Source organism: Notamacropus eugenii, chromosome 6, assembly GCF_028372415.1.
Source record: "Notamacropus eugenii isolate mMacEug1 chromosome 6, mMacEug1.pri_v2, whole genome shotgun sequence".
Lineage (NCBI taxonomy): Eukaryota > Metazoa > Chordata > Mammalia > Diprotodontia > Macropodidae > Notamacropus > Notamacropus eugenii.
In genome coordinates this window covers 30,176,343-30,199,569 of record NC_092877.1, presented here as the reverse complement: position 1 = coordinate 30,199,569, position 23,227 = coordinate 30,176,343, and the positions used below count along the sequence as shown (strand labels likewise).

Sequence of the window (23,227 nt, the reverse complement as noted above, 5' to 3'; positions counted from 1 at the left end):
GGTAAGTTCTTAAAGACAAACGTTAATGGAGAAAGTGACTGCTGCTAGGTAAGTAATCTAATTGCAATCCTTTTTTTTCAGGCTTTCCCTTTAGTTGCTGAACTATCTATACAAAAGGAAGAATATTGGGCTTGGGGTATGGGGTGTGAGCATCTATGTCAGAGCAAGGAAAGCGGAGAATTTGGGTTGTGTTAGGATGCCGGCAGTAACTGCCACCAACCTTTCTTCCAGCTGGATTCACTTAGAAGATAGAGATGTATCATTTAAGTTTGCCGCATGAAGAGACTGTAATTTTAATATTTTTATTAAAAAAAAAAGCTGGTTAGCCTCTGTCTCAAATGTAAATCTACGTTTGAAAACATACTAATGCGAGTAAACTCCAAGTCTTATTTGAAAGCATTTTGTGGCTTTAATGACAGAACAAAACATTACAAAACAAAAAAAAACACCAGTAAATCTCTAAGCCGGGACAGTGCTTACAGAGAGCCAAGGGAAGCCTTTGCTTTGGGATAAAGCAACGTTCCCCTGCTTAGGAGGGAGCCTTGTGGACATGTCCGGCTCTTATCCAGTTTATTTTTGAAAACCATCCAGTTTGATCCCAGTGCCTGTCAAAAAGTGTCAGCTGAGTCAAAAAAGTGTAGATTTGGAGGTCTTAGCAGACTTCTTGTTAGGGATTTCCCTCTCTACTGAAAACTGATGTAGTAATACTTTCTCATTTCACTTTCGGAACTGACACCTATAAAGAGTATTTAAAGAGTATTTTTTTTCTTTTTACTAGAACTATGATTTCATTTCTATATGTGGACATTCCCTTTATCAATGCAGGCCAGTACCTATTTATGGAGAGTTATTCTCTTTTAAAAAGGGAAGAAAAATGGAAATGTTTGAGCTATTTGTATGACTTGATATTAAAAAAATTTATAGTCAACTTTATAACATGATTTTTTTTAAATACTGATTTATCTTCTTAAGTGCGCTCTTTTTTTTTTTTGTCTAGTTGGGAGTTGGGTGAGTCCAGATCCCTGATTTTATCAGTCTAGTGTGGAAACTCCAGTAATGTCACAGAGAAACTTTTAGAGTTCATTAGAACCTTAGAAAGAGTCAAAGAACCTTAGAGCTTTAATTTAGAATCTTAGAAAGTTGCCTGAGGTATTGAAAGGTTAAGCGACGTGCCTTGGGTCACCCAGGCATAGATGGACAAAAAGACATTGTCCATCAATGTATCCAGGGCAAGACTTGAACCCAGAACTTGGTGTCTTCATGACACCAAGGTCCATTCTCTATCCATTATACTACATTGCCTCTCAGTTTTGCTTCGTGGAATGTGATATCAAAATCAATGTGTATTCTCTTAATACATATGAGAAAGTGGTTCAGGATATGATCTGGAACAAATTAGATGTGAGGGGGAAGCCAGTCTAGGATTTAAAATTTAGCTACAGATAATACATAAAGTAAAGAATTTAGATGTTACTTTGTTCAGATCTTGAAACATTTGCTATGTAATACTTCAATTTCAAAAGATTATGTCAATCAATTAAGTATTTTTAAGCACCTGTTATGTACCAAGTACCATCCTAGATCCCAAGCATACAAATGTAAAGAATCAAGCCATCATTACTGGTAAGGAGCCTGTGGAGACAGTAAACACATTCATAAGTGTATGCAGAATAATTAGTAAGAAAAGGAACACAGATGAATACAAATTAAATTAGTATTTGGGAAGGTAAAATACTACAAGTGGGGTGATCAAGAAAGCCTTCATGTAGAAGACAGTGTTGGAGCTCAGTCTTAAAAGGATGGAGGGATTCTAATAGTTGAAGGCATAGAAGACACACAGAATGAAATCATTGCAGGTACTACCTCGATCAATGTAGATTTCAACCTCTCCATACTTAAGTAGTTAGTTTTACATGCTGTTCTGATCAGATAGATTTCTCACCTGATGGCCAGCCCTCATTGAACTTGGACTGGTTTTCAGATCATAGGCACATTGGACCATTATTGGAGCCATTCAAGTTTGTTCAGATTAGACAGAGCATGTGCTCTACCAGCACAACTTTTGAGGCCCCAGGGCCATGCCATAATGAGGAATATTTTTGGATGGCAATATTTAATATTGCGTAGAAATAACCTCTTCATAGCTTATCTTAGTGCAACGAAGGATTTACAGTTGTGTGTATGTTTTTCTCCCCTGTTTCTCCAGAGCCATCAGAAAGCCCCACCTCCTCACACCCAGGGATGAATGAAAATGCACCCGCCTCATATCAGAGCAGCAGCAGTCCCACTTCTGTTCAGTGCAACAACTCTTCAGCCATCCCCCAGCCAGGCTCAGCTGCAAAACCCTGGCGAAGCAAATCCCTCAGTGCTAAGCACACTGCCACGTCTACTATGCTCTCTGTAAAGCAGCCGGTGCCAGAGACACCCAGACCCCCTCCAGAAAACATCAAGCCAGCTCCTAACAATCAGAAATCAATGCTAGAAAAGTTGAAACTCTTCAATAGCAAAGGGGGATCCAAGACAGGGGAGGGGCCAGGCTCCCGAGACACCAGCTGTGAGAGGTTGGAGATGCTTCCCAGCTTTGAGGAGAGTGAGGAGATAGAGGCTGCCAGTCGAAATATCCCCACTACCAGTCCAGCTTCTAATAGCCCCAAAATCGCACTCAAGGGAATTGCACAGAGGACATTCAGCCGGGCCCTAACCAATAAGAAGAATTCCCCCAAAAGCAATGAGAAAGAAAAAGAGAAACAGCAACGGGAGAAAGAAAAGGAAAAGGGCAAGGACACCATCAAAAGAACATCTGTCACAGAGAAGCCAGAAATGAAAGAGGAGCCAAAAGAAGAAGCATCAGGAACCACTACCACAGAGATGCCCAAAAAGTCATCGAAGATCGCAAGCTTTATACCCAAAGGAGGGAAGCTCACTAGTGCCAAGAAGGAGGTGCCAATCTCCTCCTCTTCCTCCTCCTCGCACAGCGGAATACCAAAACCAGGGATGAAAACCACACCTGGGAAATCCCCAAGTGCCCCACTGCCTTCAAAGGAAGGGGAGAGAAGCCGTAGCGGGAAACCTAGCTCAGGGCTGTCTCATCAGAAGACCCCACTGGACAGCAGGCGCTCAAGTTCCTCCTCTAGCTTAGCCTCCTCAGAAGGAAAAGGGCTTGGAGGAATGGTGACCTTGAACAGCAGCAGCAGCTGCAACCAGACTGTCCATGGGCCAACTGGTACCACCCAGACAACAGGAAGCAATACTGTCAGTGTTCAGCTACCTCAGCCCCAACAGCAATACAACCACCCCAACACTGCAACAGTAGCGCCTTTCATGTACAGGTAGGAGATCATTCCTCTGGTACTTCAAAGCACCAAGCTTCATCAATAGAAAAAATGTGTGTGTATACATGCATCACATATGTGTACATGTAGACACACATGCATTCATATATTCACACATCCATGTATATACATATACACGCATGTATAGACATGATGTATGTGTGTATAAGTGTTTCATATATAATCCATAATGCAAAAAAATAGCAGGATAAGATGTTTTATTTCAAAGTAAAATCACTGCTTCCAATGATTTGCTCTTAAAGTTCATTGTTGCAGATAGGAGAGAGAAAGCATTTATCATCAAATATATTTCCTTGTAAACTGATGCACTGGTCCTTCTAGTGTCGAGAGTTTGCAATCTTCTATGGAAACTATTAACACCAAAGAGAGAACAGTGCGAATAGCCAAGTAGCAGATTGTGGTGAAGAGGGTCTAAAAGTTTCTTCCTAGGTTGCAGACTCTTATCAAGGGCAGAGGTTGTTGTGTCTGATGCATCTCTGTACCTCTCTGCAGCAGTAGGGTTCTAGAAAGTTGTAGGATGCATTTTTAGGTGCTCCATACTTTTTGCTGGCTGGGTGAAGGCATGACTTAATGACTCAGAATGAACAGAGTGTTGCAGATGTTCCAAGATAGCTCCATATACACTCAAGTGATTGGGGAAGGATATGCATCAGGCAAAGATTCATGTGTTTCAAATCACATTAAAGAAGGCTCTCAAGATACATTGGAGAAAGCATTGGGTTCAATGGGACGGAGTGTACAATGATCAACTAGACTAGAGATTACCACATAGAAGAGTTGTAGCAAGTAATTCTAGATGCCTCAGTGGATAGAAAGCCAGGTCTCGAGTTAGAAAGACTCATCTCCTTGAGTTCAAATCCAACCTCAGACACAAGCTGTGCAATCCTGGACAAATCGCTTAATCCTGTTTGCCTCACTTTCTTCATCTATAAAATAAGTTGGGGAAGGAAATGACAAACCCTCCCAATATCTTTGCCAAATAGGGTCATGAACACAACTCAACAATATCGAGTGCCTCTGAAACTGGTACATCATTTTTGCCTTATAAAATCTAACCTAAGAAGCATTTGTTAAGTATCTATGATGTGCAAGTCATTGCGTTAGCTGCAGTCAGACAATGAACATTAAGTGCTTACTATATGTCGATATTGCGCTAAGCTTCAAGAAACACAAAATATATATATATATGTATATATGTATGTATGTGTGTGTGTATATATATATATATATATATATATATATATATATATATATATATATATATATATATATATATATGCATATATACACATATATAAGTTCCTGACATCAAAGACCTGGCATTCTCCTCTGAGCATACAACATATAAAACAACCCACATGCCTGCATTTAAGCATTGGTCGTCATGTTGCTACGTTGCTGAGTCTTTTCTCCCTCTTCCTTTGTATTCATGCAAGTTTGTAAAAGTTTCATCTGACTGGCAGTTGGAAAGAATGAGTATAGTTTGGGATTCTCATAGAAAAAAAAAACCCAAACAAGAAAGCTTTGTCTGTGGCTAAGCGAGGGAAGTGGATAGACCTTTTGTCATTGCTTTTTTCTCCCTCTCCTCTTTTGCTTCCCTCTTCCCCTTCCATGAATGACAAGACTAAACTTATTAGACATGAGATTGTCATCTCTTTATTAATTTAAGTAATATGTTCAGCAAACCAGACTGAAAAGAATGCAAATGCTTACATAATGACTCACTGCTGATCTACAGACAGTGTTTGAGTACCAGTATTCTGTGAAGCATGAAGGCAGCTGCATTGCCACTCAAAAATATTATAACTAATAACATATTGACAGTGTTGAAGGAATGTGTATATATGAATTTGATCTAAAACCCACAAATCTTATTTTTTCAAAATGGCAGCATTTAGAAAGAAACCATTAGAAATTATACAGAAACTCCACTTTTTTTTCTAAAATTGTTTTTACCAGGATTATTTTTGAAGTTACAAAACATATTCCAAGATTCCTGGTTGTATATTTATAACGGCATATTTAATGTCAAACTTAAAAGAGTAGGAAACCATTTAATAGATAAGATCTAATGAATAGTAATCAAAGGAAAGGGACAAACTTCCAATTCATTCAATCAACAGATATTTATGTGCCTACTACATGCCAGGCACTCCTCTAGACAAAAGCAAAAGCCTTTGCCCTTGAAAAAGCATGCAATTTTATCTTCCAGCTTCTCTTTTCATTTCAGTGTGCCTCTTGGATTGCCATCTTTGTTTCTTTAATATATTGGCCTCTTAAAGGCAGAGAGTCACTCACTTGTCAGAGCCACTGTGCTCTGTGGAGCCTAGCATGACCTCGTAGTGTGCAGTTGCTGTCCATTGATGTTAAATCTGGAGAGAGCCAAAAGTACTTGAGAATTTAGATATAATCACATCCATCACTCTCAGACCAATTGTGATTGGGAAGTCAGCCAAACTTAGTCAAAAATTACTACTTTTAAATATGCAGTGTGCTTGTTCACCAATCCATGCTCCAGCTGAACCCTTTCTTCATAAATAGTGTATCAGACTGAAATAGCACAAATTGACATTGGTAAGATACAAATTAATGAGATTTTCCTCTGTGTGTATAAATTCATTATACACATATATGTAGTTATGTATTTATATATGCTGTTCCTAAGTGAGCAGAGGTGTGAATGCGTGTCATATAAATGTACATGTGTTTATACATTTGTCATGAAAAATTGTTTGGTTTCTTGAAGGGCACAGTACTGTCCCTTATGATTTATCGCAAAGATGAGAAAATTTTGAAAGCAGTTATTTAGAAAGAATATTGATTTCAGTCAAGTGCTGAGATAATAATCAAAGACCCCTTTTATGTCAAAAATTTGGAACCCTGATTCAGTCAGACCTGGATGGTGAGCACACCTGCACTGAAAGCGTTCTTGATTTGTTTTCAAATAACCCTTTCAGGGAGATGTCACATCAGGTGACACATTTAAGGTGTTTGTAAATGGAGTTGCCTCTTTTCCATGTCTATGATTGACTTCCTTGGCAAGGCTGATCGCTTATCAGTTGGTATTTGGTGCTGATGTTATCCCCACCAAGCATTTCATGTCTGGCAGAGCTGATTACCTTGTTCAGTGCTTCACATGAGGAATTGCAGGCCTTCCATTTGGACTATGAATATTTAATCTTTTACAGTTCAGTGACTGTTTCCGTTTCCAGGACATCGCTCAACATGGGACTAATGAATTATGTAAAGTCAGTCTGCTGGTCTCTCTATCCGAATGTGTGCCGAAATGGTAACCGAGTCAGTTGCGCAGATGTTGTAGGTGTGATACTTCGGTGATGCGACTACCTCTGCCTCTGTTGATAAATGTGTCTGGTTTGATTTGTGTGTAAAGGTCACAGACAGACAATGAAGGGAATGTCACCACAGAGCCCAGCACAGCAGGAGTGAGCATGGAGCCAGTGCTCTACACCAAGAGTGGACAATCTGGCCTAGAAGAGCTGGCTGGTGAGTCTTCATGAGTTTGGGAAATTCTGAGTGTGTTGGTGATGAGACAGGAACCAGAGCTACCAATAGTAGGGCAAAGAACAAGAGAAAGGAAGGTTTTTGGTGTCATTAGGTGTGCCATGAGATGTGATGTTTAGGTTGATTTTCCTTTCCTTGTCCATACCTCTTTCCATCCTTTCCCTTTTTTCTTTCATTGTCTTTTCCTTCCTTTCCTTCTTCCTTTTGTTTTCCTATTTTTCTTGCTTTCTTTGTTCATCCTTCTTTACTTTCCTTACTTCTGTTCCCTGGATCGCTTTCTTTCTCCTGCTCCTTTTACTTCCTCACTTCCTTTTCCTTCCTTCCCTTCATTTTATTTTTCTCTCATGTTTCCTATTCATAATTCCTTTTCTTTCATCCTCTTTTTTCCCATGTCCTTCCTCCTTTTCACTTTTTTCCTTCTATCCTTTTTTATCATCCCCTCTCTTATTTTTAATTTTTTTCTTTTTTCCTTCTCTTTATCCTTACTTTCTTTTCCTTTCATCTTTATTTCTTTGGTTCTTTCCTGCCTTTCCCTCTGTCCTATATCAGTTTCTTCCTTTCATTTCTTTCCTCTTTTTTACTCTCTCCCTCCATCTTTCCTTTTACCTTCCTTTCTCATATCCTGCTTTCCTTTTCTTTTTCTTTTCTTCTCTTTCTTTCTTCTTCCCTTTTTCCTCCCTTACTTCTTCCCCATCCTCTTTTCCTCCTCCCTCCTTCCCTCCTTTCTTTTTTCTTTCATTATTTCTCTTTCTTTCCTTTCTTTTTTCTCCCTTCTCTCCTTTTACTTCTTTTGCCATTTTTCATTATCCTGCTTGTTTTCTCTCTCCCCTTTTTGCCATAATTGTTCATCATCCCTTGCACTTTATTGAAAACTATTACCATCACATTCAGTCTGCCATCTATTGTCCTGATATTTGTACATAAATTTGCTAGGTACTGACTTTTTTAAAAAATGAAAGAGAATAATATATAGTAGAAATGTAGGTCGAAGCCAAATTAAAAAGGCTTAAATGTTAAATATGGGAGTTTGAATTTGTTCCTAGTGGTAATAGGGAGCCACTGGCATTTGTTAACCTGGGGAGTGACAGAGTCACACTTATAGTAGCTGTCCATACCAGAACTCCCAAACAAAACAAAATTTCAAAAAAAAAAAAAAAAACCCAAGTTCCATCAATTGGCCTTGGAAGGCCATGGGAACTAATTAATTTTTGTTACTTATCAGGAGATCATGAAAATGGGGACAGAAAAATATCTGTCTTCTTACAAATGAAGATATAGAAATAGCAAAGCTAAATATACTGCAAGCTGCATTACCAAGATACTGAATGGTACTGTCAGATTGGATTAAATTGATAAATAGTATACTTCTTAAGAGAAGAAATTAATGCCATGTGTGTTCAGAAACTGATAACTGAAAGCATTTCGTCAGTTTCAGTGTTCATGTCCTTGGTTATATAAATGCAGGATTTCCCTTAAGTACTTAGAATTTATGGATCAGTCCAATGAAAAAAGCATCTTCGAATTATACAAAGGGTAATAACAGTTAAAATTATAATAAAAGGTGCTGTTTATATAGCATTTTAAGGTTTGTAAAGTGCTTTATCTGCATTCTCTCATTTGAACTTCACAATAACAAGATGGGATAACTTCAGGTATCATTATACCCATTTTGCAGACAAAGTAACTGACACTGAAAGAGGTAAGTGACTTTGTGCAGCTATTTAGTAACAGACTGAACTTTTATGGTTCAGTGTATATATGTCATTTAGCTACTGAGTTACATTCACAAGCCACTAGGCTCTGGGGGAAACTTAAGATTCAAATGAACGTTTATTAAGTATTCGTTATATGAAAGTACAGTTATCCCTTCCACACCATGGCTTTCCCCATTGTAGTTTCAATATATTGTGAGTTGGCATAAGAAATAAAATGTGAATTTTGTAATAGTTTTGTGGAAGCAGCAAACAACACACAAGGGCCAGCAGATGACACAGATCCAATGATCAAATAATTAACCCAGATTTTACAGTAAAGTCCTGTAAACACCTCGTCGAAGAAAAAGAAAAAATTCAGACTTCTTCTCTAGTACAAAGGGAGGGCCAAAAACTTTTATGTGAATTTTCCAGATTGTGGGGATGCCATGCCCCTAGCCTCTAGCTATCTGGAAGGGATGACTGTAGTTAGGGTTAGTGTTGGAGATATGAAGATGAATAAGGGTGGGTCACTGCTTTTAAGATGTTTACAATTTAATGAGGGAATGAGACATCAGGAATATTTAGCTGAAATTGAGTGAGTGACTGTTGAATTGACCCCATGGGAGTTCACGAAAGGGAGAGATTGCTGGGTTGGGGTCATCAGTGCTGCCGAAAGTGACTACCCAAGAGAGGCAGGTCACTAAAGCCCTGCAGCAACAGCTTGGAAGCCTTCTTGTTGGAGGAATTCGAGCAAACGTTAAAGTGTAGCTTTCTAGCGAAGGAATTTTGTTATATATGGATACTATCGTTGCCAGACAAGGGAAGCGGACGCTTTTTGAAGCAATTCTGTCTTACTCCATTCATCAGTCAGTCAGAAGGTATTCTTTGATGATGCATGGGACTGTATAGGAGATACAATATAAAGACTGGACCCAATTTCTTCCCTCAAGGAACTTATAATCTAACAGGAACAAATACTCCATTAATACTTTTGTCTACATACAAATAAAAATCATTAGAAGTTCAAAATTAAAAGGGGAAGCTAGGTGGCACAGTGGATAGAGCAATCAGCCCTGGAGTCAAGAGGACCTGAGTTCAAATCCAGCCTCAGGCACTGGATATGTGACCCTGGGCAAGGCACTTAACTGCAATTGCCCCCAACAATAATAGTAAAAATAATAAACTAATGGTCAGAAGTTCATTTTCTTCAGCAGGAATATCCATCCATCCATCCATCCATCCATCCATTCATTCAACAAGCATTTGTTAAACATTTCCAATGTGTCAGACACTGAGCTGGAGATACAGAGACAGAAACCAAGTAATCTCTGCCCAGGAACTCAGTATGAATTTAATTAAGGGATTATAGTTTTTCCTCCTGGCTTATCATCACAACAAATAAATGTTCAGTACATATTTTTGAATTACCCAGAATGGCCAGTAATGTTTTGGCAATCGTGTAAAGATAAAATGTGGATGAATTGGCAATAAAATAAATGTAATTGGTGGTATAAGAGGAGGACAAAAATTATATTATTTTCAGGTGATTTGATGGTTAAATTAGAACTCCATTTGTACTTGAACAGAATACATTTGTTTTAAAGAATATGTTGGAAAATGTATGTTAGCTCATTTCTAATACTTGAGAAAAGTACCTTCCAAAATTCTTGCTGTCATGAACAAGGGAAAAACTAATAAATACTTAGTTGATTAGTCTTTGGAATGTAATATTTATTTCAGATATAGAAGTAAAATGTTATCTGGTATTTCCAGAGAGGTAACTATGGGGTAAGCGGATAGAGAGCTAGTCTTGGAACCAAGAAGTTGTTATTAATTTGTTTCAGTCATGTCCAACTCTTTGAAGCCCCACTGGGAATTTTCTTGGCAGAGATACTGGAGTAGTTTGCCCTTTCCTTCTCTAGCTCATTTTACAGATAAGAAAACTGAGGTAAACAGGCTAAGTGACTTGCCCAGAGTCATACAGCCAATAAATGTCCAAGGCCAGATTTGAACTCAGTAAGATAATTCTTCCTGACTCCAGCCCCAACTCTTTATCCACTATGCCACCTAGTTGCCCTGAATTCAAATCCCGCCTCTCAGATAGGTCTATGTAACCCTAGGTGAGTCTCTTAGCCTTTGATTACCCTATACAACTATAATAGACTATCATTTGGATCCCTGGCCTATAGGACTTCCTAACATGCCTTGCTTTTTAAAAAAATTACTTTTTAAAAGATTGTTTAATCTAGCACTCAGTCTTTACGCAGGGCTACATCTGCAGCCAAGACAAATATTATCTTGTCCTGCCTGAGAACAAAAATTCCATAGCCTTCCCTAATAGTATGTTCCAGTAGTTAACCATATGGCCTGTGGAAAAGTTCTTACCTTATATCCAATGTAAATTCCACTTGTTACGATGGAAACTCATTTCTTCTAGCTCTCTCATGTGGAAATAGAAAACTGTTTGCACATATTCATTTAGTGATTTCCCTTAAATAAGCCCCTACTTCTCTTATCTTTCATTAATGGGCCACCTTTCTGATTCAAAGTATTTTCTATTATTTTCTTTCTATTTTTGAATGCTTCTTACAGTGTGATGGCCTATGTGGGCCAATGAACTCCAAATGGGACCTGACCAGGGCTGATTACAGAGAGCAGGTGTCTTCTTGATTAATTTCACTCTTTATAACATTTCTTGTATGTAAAGTGCTTTCAGCTCTTGATAAACACTTCCCTTGTAGGAGTTCTGTTAAAGAGTACAAATGTTGTTATCCTCATTTTTCAATTTAAGAAACTGGGGTAGAGTGACTTGCCCAAAGTCACACAGCTAGTAATACAGGACATGTGACTTGAACCAAGGTGTTATTGATATCAAATCCCACGTTTTTCCCACCATACCACCCTTCCTAATTAATATGTCTGATTCTAGTATTGAACTTCACACAACTGTGTTTCCTACATAAAAAAAAAACTATGCAAATGAATGAAAAATCATCCTAAATTTAAGTGAATCCATTTTTTTTTTTATTACTTGTTGGCTTCTGATTTTAGTCCATACCTCATTCCATACTAGAACCCACTAAAATTGGAAACTCAAGCTAATCACAACCTTCTGCCTTAAAAATTATGAAACTGATCAGACTTAGGTAGGAAGACAGTAAGCTTTCATCAAAGCACATGTTTGTTATTGATCAAATGGATTTTTAGTTCATCTTGGGTTTAAATTAAATTAGTTTGTAAGGCGTGGGCAAACACAGCTAATGTCCAACTGGAAATATATTTACCATTGCTAAGATTCAATACTTTGATCTATAACTTTCCCCTGGCACTGGTAAAAGATTATGCATGAGAAACAACCAAGTATGTCTTTAAAAGTAATAGACAGACTGTATGGAAAGAAGAGCGTATGCCACATTTTAATTTGAAATCCATTTTGGCCAAGACACATTACTGTGATCCATTACTGGTGAGTCATCTAGGTAGTATAGTAGCTAGAGTGCTGGGCATGGAGTAAGGAAAATCTGAATTCAAATCCCACCTCAGACATTGCCTTAAGTGTGTGACCCTGGGTAAATCACTTCACCCTGTTTGCCTCAGTTTCCTCATCTATAAAATGAGTTGGAAAAGGAAATGGCGAACCACTCCAATATCTTTGCTAAAGAAACCTGAAATGGGGTTTTGAAGAGTTGGACATGATTGAAATGACTGAACAAGACAGCAAATATCCCAGAATTGTGATGAGGATCAAATGGGATAATGCTTATAGAGTGTTTTACAAATCTTAAAGTTTTATGTAAATACTAGCTATCCTCCTTCTCCTTTTCTTCTTCCTCCTCTTCCTCATCCACCATTCCATAGAGACCTTACAGGGTAGAGATGCTGCTTTTTTCTGACTTTGCTCTTTCTAAAATCTTTTTCTAGGGGAAGATCCTGAGACTCGACGACTTCGAACTGTGAAGAACATTGCTGACTTGCGGCAAAACTTGGAGGAGACCATGTCCAGTTTACGAGGAACTCAGGTTACACACAGGTAACCAGCAGCATGAGTAATGTCTCTCAGAGCAGCTCATAATCTCATACTACCAGCTTCATGCCTGGATGTACCACCAATCAAGTGATTAGTGTTGATAATAGGAGAAATGAAATTGATTTGAAAGCATACTGGAATTCAGAAAGGATTACATGGAATATAAAAAGGGGAGTTTTTCAGTATAGATTTCCATGTAGACAGAATTCCCTAAAATAAGCTTTAGAAAAAGAAGGTTGTTAAATGCACCAGATGGTATAAAAGATGTATAATATCATAGATCAAGCAGTTGCCTGAATTTGATTTGATTTATATTTTTTTTAAATCTCTACTATACTTGTCTATGTAGGCAGGGGAAATGTATTTAATTTACTGGTTTGAATGCTTTGAATTCTTTCACAAATCCCTGGAATATTGTTTATCATGCCCAGGTATACATATATGAAAGAAGGGTAGGACTTTTAAAATCCATGATAATATTTTAAATATGCTTAAAATGTCTTTCTAGATTTTGCTTGAACACGTATCAGAATGCTTTTAAGAATACTTAATTAGGCAGGCTATTTTAAAAGTTGGACAAGAGGTCTGAGTGAGTATCATTGTTAGCTATACTAAATTATTCTGGCATATTCAGGTTGTACAGTTTACCATTGTGTACCAAAGCTAAGTCTGAGTTTTCCCTGTTGAACTTCCAGTGAGTCTATTTTGATTTTCAAGTTTCAATTAATATGACAGCTCATTATGATTAATGAATATAGCCATGAGGCCCCCAGACTTCCCCATTTTTTAGAGTGCTAACAAAATCAGGGCAGACCTCATGTCTTGGCCATGCTTTGCAGAACACATGGGACCAAAATCTTCTAACAGAAAATTTACTTAATGTATTTCAGAAAGTTCATTGTCCTCCTCATATCAGTAGTCCCATGATATTGACATGAGAAAGTATGTATTATGTCATGTCGGGATACATACCTCAGTGACCTTTGAGAACAAGCAAATGTTTTTCTTATATCCCAGAATTCACTTGTTTTCCGAGAACTTTCTGACCCATGTGAGTTTTTTATTATACTCAAATCTAAATGTTTTTCATATTTTTGAGACCCTTTGTCTGATTGTTTCTCATGAGGAACCAATTATAGGTAGAAAGCAAGGTTCTGCGAATGGACTGGTTTGATCACATTATTAGAGTTTGTCACCTATAAGAATCATGGCTAAAAAGACTATAGAGGGATGAGTAGAGACGCTGCTAACTTTATAGCTGATAAGCATTTATTATATATATGTACATTTACATATATATCATATATCTTATTTATACGTATATTTATCATTTATTGTTGCCGTTATTCAATCATTTTAAGTCATGTCTAACTCATCCCGACCCCATTTGGGGTTTTCTTGGCAAAGAAACAGGAACGGTTTCCATTTCTTTCTCCAGCTCATTTTACAGATGAGGAAATGGAGGCAACAGGGTTATGTGACTTACTCAAGGTCACACAACTAGGAAGTATCTGATGTCAGATCAGAACTCAGGAAGATGCGTCTTCCTAACTCCAGGCCTGGCACTGTACCACTTGCTGCCCCCAAGCAGTTATTAAGTGCCTACTATGTTCTACGCACTGTGCTAAATACTAGGGCTTCCGAAAAAAGCAAAAGAAGGTCTCTGCCCTCTGAGAGCCCATGATCTAATGGGAAATACAACAAGCAAATAAGTATACTTCAATGGGAAATGTTACCTTGAAAGAAGGAAGAATGTGAAATAATAACCTAGAATAAAAAGGTGGATGAGAACCCTCAAGTCTTATTTTTATCAATTCTATTCTTCCCATTTCTTTGTTTTTCTGAGTTAAGGGTAATTAGTTATTATTAATTTATTGTAATTATCATATATCATATTACATGTTACATATTATATATGTGTCATATATTATATATGATATATATTTATAATTATAATATACTTAATTATTAATTAATTAATTAATAATAGGCTAGCATGCTCAAGGAAAAGACTTAGATGGGTTTCTGTCTACAGCAGGGGAAGGATTACCTACTTTGATGAAGTTGCTATGCCATCAATGTATAATCAGCAAAATACTTAGATGCTAGTTTAGGAGGTTGTAAAAAAATGTTCCTGAAATGGTTCCCTTTGGACCCATTCATAGAAAATTCACTCTACAATTCTGATCAGATGCAGAATATGACAGTGCTCTAACAGTTCTTTTATTTCTCTTATTTGAATCATTTTAGGATGCTGACTTGTTTTATGACATTCAGTCATTTCATTGTCTTGTAACATATTCTAAAACCCTATTTGCCTAAGTATAGGACTTTTAAGATATGCATTGTATATACATGCTCTTTGCTTTTATATTTTTTTTAAAGATAGGATTATCTTTTTTAAAAAATTTATAATAGGATTATGAAATAACTAGGTGGTACAGTGGCTAGAGTGCCAGGTCTAGAGTAGGAAGTCAATTGAGTTCAAATCCAGCCTTAGACACTTAATAGCTATGTGACGTTGGGCTAGCTGCTTAACCTTGTTTGCCTTAGTTTCCTCATCTATAAAATGAGCTGGAGAAAGAAATGGCAAACCACTCCAGTATTTTTACTAAGAAAACCCCAAAAGGGATCATGAAAAGTCGGACACAACTAAAAATGACTGAACAAAACTAGACCTGTGATTTCATGGGATAAGAACTACCCAAATGGAGAAACTCCAATCTACTAACTCAGATTAGCATCTTCTCCATAACTTTGACTCTTAGAGAGTTGCCTAGAGCACTGAGAGGTCAGAGGTGGGCCTTGAGCCCAGATCTTTCTGGCTTCAAAGCCATATCTCAATCTACCCTGTCAAGTGGCCTCATTTTTTGAAAGATACTCATTTGAATCCAACAAGTCTTCATTCATCTCCTGCCATGTGGCAGGCACCACCAGGCTAAGTACTGGAGATATGAAGACAAAAATGAAACAGCCACTATTCACAAGAATTTTAATAACCCTGAGGCCACTACAGTTGTGACACAGAGAGTTGTTTTTTTTCTAGCACATTGGAAACCACATTTGATGCCAATGTTACCACTGAAATAAGTGGGCGCAGCATCCTCAGCTTGACGGGAAGACCTACTCCTTTGTCATGGAGAATTGGACAGTCTAGCCCACGGCTTCAAGCAGGTGATGCACCCTCAATGGGCAATGGGTACCCACCAAGAGCCAATGCAAGCCGGTTCATCAACACCGAGTCAGGTCGTTACATGTACTCCGCCCCCCTGAGAAGGCAGCTAGCATCCAGGGGCAGCAATGTTTGCCACGTGGACATCTCAGATAAGGGGGGAGATGAAATTGACCTTGAAAGCATCAGCATGGATGCCACAGGCTACATGAGTGACGGGGATGTTCTAGGAAAGAACATTAGGACCGATGACATTACCAGTGGGTGAGTAACCATACCTTCCAGCCTTCAGTTATGACATACAATGGTGTGAGTAGAATTACTGGCATTTTGTTTTTCCTTTTGCAGGACCACATCATCTCATTTTAGTGAATAACTATTAGAGTTACAATAAAGAAAATTTCCCATCATCTTACCCTCTAGCATCAAATATTTCTCTTATGTCTAGTCTGTCAGCATAAAAGACAAATTAAGGAAGTAATTAAAATATAACTACGATAACAAAAATGCATTAAAGCAGTGTGGTAAAGTGGAAGGGCCAATCACTTTAGAGTCACTGGGCCTAGGTTCTAGACTTAGAATGGTTTTTTTGGTAACATTTATGTAACACTTTAAAGTTTGCAAAGCACTTTACAAATACTGTATCATTTGATCCTTACGACCATGAGAAGCAGTTGCTATATTTTTCCAATTTCACAGATCACAAAACCGAAGCAGACAAATGTTGTGATTTGCCTAGAACCACACAGCTGGTAAACGTCAATGGCAGGATTTGAACAAAGGTCCTCGTGACTCCAGGTCCTGCTCTGTATCTGCTTTGCCACCTAGCTGCCTCATTTGAAGAGATCTTAATAATTCTGAAGACAGTTCAGAAAATTAGTGTCTCAGAATTGCACATATTTTATAACTATAAAATTATCAAACTATTATGAAAATGCTATTTATTTTTATTTGTCTGGTTTGTTTGCATCCGGGATAAATTAAAGTTTACTGCATTTCTGTTGAGAATACTGATGTAGTCCTTTGCTTCGATGTAATGTTAACTATTTCCACAAGGTGGGGATATCAGAGTACTTTATGCTGAATCTTAATTAACATTCTAGGAAAAATGGTGGATTTCTTTAACCATCAGATAAAAGCTAAAAGCTTATGTGTTTATGTTTCAGACAGGTCTTGGGATACTTACACTTTAGAAATTATCTCTTTAGTACTGGGGCAAGTAACAAAAGACTAGCCAAGCTCAGCTATTGCCACTGTGCAAGACCAGAGACTGCCCATATCAATGGAGAATGTACTTGCCTACATCCTGTAGGAAAGTTGGGAATATCTTTTATCATTAAATTTTTCCTTTCCGTCCAAGTTGATATTCCTTTACCAAGACAGATCACAGCTCTTTTCGTGACTTTTTATTCTTTTTCATTCTTATTCTTTACTTCCCATAAATACTCCTTATTCTTCTAATATTCTAAGATTACTGATGTTTGACTGGCCCTGATCCCTTAGTCTCACTGCAAGACTGGTCTTACCCCCTTTTCCAGCTATGTTTAGCCTTAATAATATCTTTTCTTCCATTCCTTACCTACAAGTAGTTGTTGGCATCATACTCTAGTCCATCGTGGCTTCCAAGCATCTTTCTATTGCTGGTTAGATTACTTAAATTTTGATTCTTGCAATATCAAGGTGTATATTTTGTTTCATAGTTATATGGAATCACTGGGAGAGTTGTAATATTAAAGAAATGATCTCTTTTATGGCAATGAGCAACTTGGGGACTATTGAAAGTATTGAACATTTCCATAAATGAAATCCCACTTTCTTCCTTCTATTCAATTCTGCAAATTTACTAAGTGTGTGTGCCTACTCTGCAACCTAACACATATTTACATGTGTGACAGTCTTGACACAGAGACAAAAATGTGTGACACGTATACTCATATGTTTGCATGTGCAGAATTGGTGTACACATTGAGTCAATGTGCAGGATTTAGTAGAATGTACATAAGATACATATATATGCACATATGCGTGCATGTGTATATACACACATTGGTAGAGAAAGACAGATGGACAAACCAGTGATGGGCTATACCTCCCGTTGTATATAGTATCCTGGGTAGTATCTGTTTTCATCCACTTTATTTGCTTCTTTGTTTTTTCATTGTAAATAGATCAATGTCTTTTGTGTTGCTGTGTATTTCAGGGAGGAAGCTTTATGTGTTCTAGGTCATGGTTCAGTTAGGGCAATGTTGTCTCTTAGGAGTTTTTGAAGAACTGAATTATCAATGGGCAATCTTTCTTTCACTAGCCTCTGCACAGTATATCTAACCCCTGACTAACCGGTCAGGTGAACATATATCTCTTTGTTTTACACCTTTCTTTATGTCAGTAATCAACAGCCCACTGAACTAAATTAACACTGGCATTCCATCTGTCAATGAGTCTTGCACATTTTTAAAATATGCATGGGAGACATTATTTGAGGAGAGCCTTCAATCCATCAATCAACAAGCATACATTAAGCATTTCTTATGTGCCAGGCATGATGCTAAGCACTGGGAATACAAAGTAAAAAGCAAACAATCCCTGTCCTCAAGAGTCTTTCATTCTAGTAAGGAAGATGACATGTACCTAAAGTGCTACATGAAAGGTCCATACAGAGCAGATGAAGAGATAATTAGAAGGAAAAGGCTTGAATAAAACTTCATGTAGAACATGGCATTTGAGCTGAGTCGTGGAGGAAGCCAAGTGTGACAAAAGATAGGGATGAAGAGGGAGGGTATTCCAACCATGGGGGACAGTCTGACAATCTGTGCAAAGATATGGAGATGGGATATGAAATATCACATACAAAGAACAGCAAGTAATCACTGAATGGGCATTACCTCACTCTAAATGAGTATCTGAATAGGCCTTAGGAGAAAAAGACCAAGGTCTCCCTTGGCATTCTGGGCCATCTCCAGTCATCCTGATGAACATCTGGTCACTGGATTCAGAAGGCTCTGGAGGAGAAGTGAGGTTGGTGACCTGCACAGCCCTCCCTCACTCAGAACAAAGTCAAGTTCAAGTCATGTCATGATTTCTCTGATGTCATGGTCTTCTTCGGCGACGAAGGATGAACACAACAACAAGTAGACCAGCTTATACAGGGAGGAGAAGAATGTGGAAGTTTGGAAAGATAGTAAAGGACCATGTTATGAAGAGCTTTATACTGTACCTTATACAGAGTTGTTTGTATTTGATCCTAGAAATCTTGGGAGCCACAGGACTTAACTGAGGAAATTGACATGGTCACACTGACATTTTAGGAAAGTCAATTTGGCAGCTACCTAGAGGCTCATTTGGAGTGCTGATCTGAAGCAATGAAAGACAAAAGAAGACTGCTGGGGAGGTAGTCAATTCAGTTCACCAAGTGCAGTCCATGGAAGAGGTGCTGAGTTAGCAAGAGCTCATTCAAAGTTCTTTCCACATATATTTTCACCTCAGCTGATTTTTGCTGTTTTGTGAGGCAACAGTGCTCATAGACTTGTGACCTATTTATCTGTAATATCTTACAGATGACCATATGCTATGAACTGGTGATGTCTATGGCCACCATGTCTCCTTCTTTGGCAAAGACATTGTGTTCCCTGGTGGACATGATATGTGGACACATTTAGCTTCTTCATTGTGGTGACCATATAGCATTGATTAAACCTGAGAGTTAGAATCAAAGACTCTCTCTTGCTTGGCTTATTTTTCAGTTTCCTATCTTTCACAACTTAAATCTTGTCAAAATGGGTCAGTTGGAGGTATTGTAAATGGGCATGAGAATTCTTCTCATCTTTATCCTTTCACCAAAATAGACTATTTAATTATAGTGTAAAACAAAAGAGAAAAATGCTCATTTTTCCTCTGCTGGATACCTGCAAACTAGTATATCCAAGAACAAGAGTCTCAGGAAAATCCACAAGGTAGATCCTGATAAAAAAAAATGTGTAGGGACCCCCCCCCAGATGAGTCCAGATATGCAGCATTTCTTCTGGGGTCTCTTTCCCAACTTGCACTTAGAGGGTAAGCTTGAGGTTCCCATAAAATAACTGACTACTACTCTCAAGGTTCAGATATAATTTTAGTTAGATCTCTCAAAAAGGTATTCACATCATGAAAATGTGTTTGGGCATGTAAGGCTGGATTCACATGTAGAGTGGTTGCCTGCCTGTAAAAAAAAAATACAAGGCCAGGGCTCTTACGTGGTAGGTTTAACAGAGGTTACCATATGTAAAGAAGAAAAGGAGAAGAAAGGCATATCCACAGTGTAGCATTTTATCAGGTTATAAGTGCCAAGGTATCACACGTACTAGAAAGAAACTTACATATGAATACTGGTAAAGAATCATATGGGGATCTATGTGTCAGGCATATTTGTGGTCAAAAAGTTGTCATATGTGGTTCACTGGAAATCCTTTTCTCCTTTTGTGGGATTCTCATGAAGTTTCTTTTCGAAGTTCTCTGCTTGTTTTCTAGGATTTGTGTCTTTTTGTAAACTATCGTTTGTATTTCTCTATACCATAAGGGGTCACATCCTCCGAAGCTGCCTCTGTCTTTGGATGGCTGTCTCTCTGTATCCATCCATCTAACGCACCAGACGCTCTAGTAGCCACTTCTACTACCATCATTCAATACTGAGTACATAGGATCTCTGGAACTCACAAGGTTGTTGAGAAATCTCCATCTTGGAATACTTATTTAACTAATATCAGGAAACAATAAATACAAAGGGACAGGATTCCATGTGGTCATAGCTACCATGACCAGATAGAAGGTAAAGCATTGCTCCTTTGCCTGCCCAGTCTTTGGGAAGGCAGTTTAAAAAAGATCTGTCACCACACCACCACAAAGGAAAGAGAGAGAAAGATTGGTTAGAGGCTACCCCTTTTATGTAGCCACTTAATTCTAGCTCAGCATCCCACCAGCCTCTGAGTCATAAGTTCTTCTGCCTCTGCGGCCAATTAGAAGGATTTTCATCACTTCACAGTATAAGCCCTCAATCATGCAGGGCCAGAAATGAGCTTTCGCTAAGTTCCACATGGAAATGAAATCAAGCAAGAAATTTCAACACATGCCCTATATCATCCCATAGGAAGGGAAAATCTAAGCATGTTCCTGTTACAAAGTCATGTATAAACTTCATTTATAGTCATCTCTATTAAATAAATGTATAAATTTCTTTATCCGTATTAAATTCATCTTGTTAGATTTTGTTGAGTTTTGGACAGAGATGGCATATTAAGAATAATAGGTCATTTGATGTTTGTAACCCATACAAGAGGCATGTGACTATTAGCACCATCTGATCCTCTTGTCCATTGCTCTGATACTACAGTAAGAGACCACGGGGCTCCACACTTCTCCTTTGAAGCCTTTGAGTTCTAGGCAAGTTACTCCCCTCTCTGGGCTTTCTCTTCATCATCTATAAAATCCAATTTGGACTAAATCATCTCCTATGTCCTTCCTAGTCCAATTTAATCATTCAAATATTTATTTAGCACTTACTAGTGCCAGGTACTAGAGATGCAAGGTTCAGAGAACAATACAATCCCTATTCCTGGTGGGTTATCATATATCAAAAAAGTCCTATCTATAGACTGGTTGCAGAGGGATGAAAAATACAACTACTCTAGAAGGCAGTCTGCTAAGTAATGGTTTGTAGTGTTTGCTATCCATGATAACAACATGACAGATTCTTAAAAGTATTGAAGAATGAGCTAGTATCTTATTAATCATTTAAGAGATTAGTATCTGAAACTGTGTATTTCACTCTAAAGTTTAGTTCAGACCAAAAGACCAGAATAGTTGTCAAAGTCCAATAAATTAATGAAAAATAAAATTCATTCTGCAGTTAATGTAAGTACTGCAGTTAATGTGACCTATGCTTTTCTTCTGAAATCTCACTCATGGTTCTCCCCCTTAGGTTATGTGTACACAATTCTCAACATCTGGATTAAAGACTGAAAATCACAGTCAGTCCTCCAGATGTTTTTATGATATAACAGTAAACTTCCAAAATTTTGGAAATAATCACATTTAAAGTTTTCCATTTTTATCTGCATCTTTGGCTTCATATAGAAGCAGCCTCTACATATGGGTAACATATAAATCAGGACAGAGCTGTTACTATGAGGTTATTTAGGAAAACCATCATTGTAATAACTTAGCTAAAAACAAGGGAGATTTTTGAGTTTATAGAATAATTTTAAGACCCATAGTTTTACTCAATTATATATGCATTCATTCATTTATTTGATGAAATTTATTGTAATTATAATATTATTCTAGGAGCTAGGGATAAGGATAAAAAAATCCCAAACAAATCCCATAATGGTCTCTTTCTTCAAGGAGATTGGGATGGAGTGGAGAACATGTATCCATAGAATTAAGACACAAAATAATTTCCAGGAGGAAAAACAGTACTAACTGGTGGAATAAGCGCAGGTATACTGTAGGCAGTGATGACTATCCTAGGACTTGGAGGAAGTCAGGGATTCCATGTGGTGCAGCTGATGGGGGCGTGGTTTCTTGGTGTGGGTGACAGCTTGTGCAAAACACACAGAGCTAGGAAATGGAATAGTGTACGTGAGAAATCACAAATAGTCTCACTAATTCAGAGTGTGAAAGTGTAATCTGTAATTAACATTTATGTATATATTCATATGTACAAATGTATATATATACACACACGTGTGTGAACACATGTGTGTGGACCTCTTTAATTCTGCATTGTGCATAATTCAAGCATTGTGCTTGAAACTAGATCAGGGAGGAAAATCCAATTTGTTATCATGAGGTGCAACTGACCTAGTATCCAAAAGCACCTTTTGTCTGAATTTCCTGGGGAGCTTATCACATCGCTTCCTTTCCTGGATCGAAAAGATAGACGTTTGCTGTAGCAGCAAAGATAGGAAAATAGCATATGACTTACAAGTGTTGATCTGGGAAAGCTACCTATTCGTGGTCTAAAAATGTAGAGTGCCATATGGCTCTGAGATGAAATTAAGGGCAGACATGGGGTCCATATGTTAAAAGAATTTTTTATGTATTCAAATCAGTCATTGCTTTGTTGAATAACCTTCTATAATATAATTCTAAGAATATGAATTACGATTTAGAATCTTAAGAGTCATGGAAGGTGAGAACTGCATAGGACCTGAGAGGTCCTATAAGCATAGGATAAGAGATATAAAGGTGAGAGAGGTCTCAGAGGTCAGAATTTTCATTGTAAAAAGAAGAAAACTGAAGCCCAGGGAGATTTTGACTTGCCCATAGTCACATAGGTGTTACGTGCCAAAGATGGGATTTGAACCAGATGTCTTGACTTGAAAGTCAAGCGTTTTCTACTATCTCATGCCAAACTTCTTCGTTTTACGAAGCCTATTGGAAAGTGTCTAATTCTTCAGGTTCCTAGATCCCCTGATATATGAAT

The 23,227-nt window shown here is 37.8% G+C and overlaps 1 protein-coding gene across 5 annotated transcripts in view; it reads left to right on the top strand.

Moving 5' to 3' along the window:
- NAV2 (neuron navigator 2) overlaps positions 1-23,227 on the top strand; it is a 446,141-nt gene that overhangs the window by 238,862 nt on the left and 184,052 nt on the right. For all 5 annotated transcript variants that reach the window (XM_072619354.1, XM_072619352.1, XM_072619351.1 and 2 more), the window contains exons 7-10: positions 2,207-3,329; positions 6,745-6,857; positions 12,491-12,599; positions 15,643-16,032. In XM_072619354.1, the coding sequence (XP_072475455.1) occupies positions 2,207-3,329; positions 6,745-6,857; positions 12,491-12,599; positions 15,643-16,032 (1,735 nt within the window). The remainder of the gene's footprint in view (positions 1-2,206; positions 3,330-6,744; positions 6,858-12,490; positions 12,600-15,642; positions 16,033-23,227) is intronic.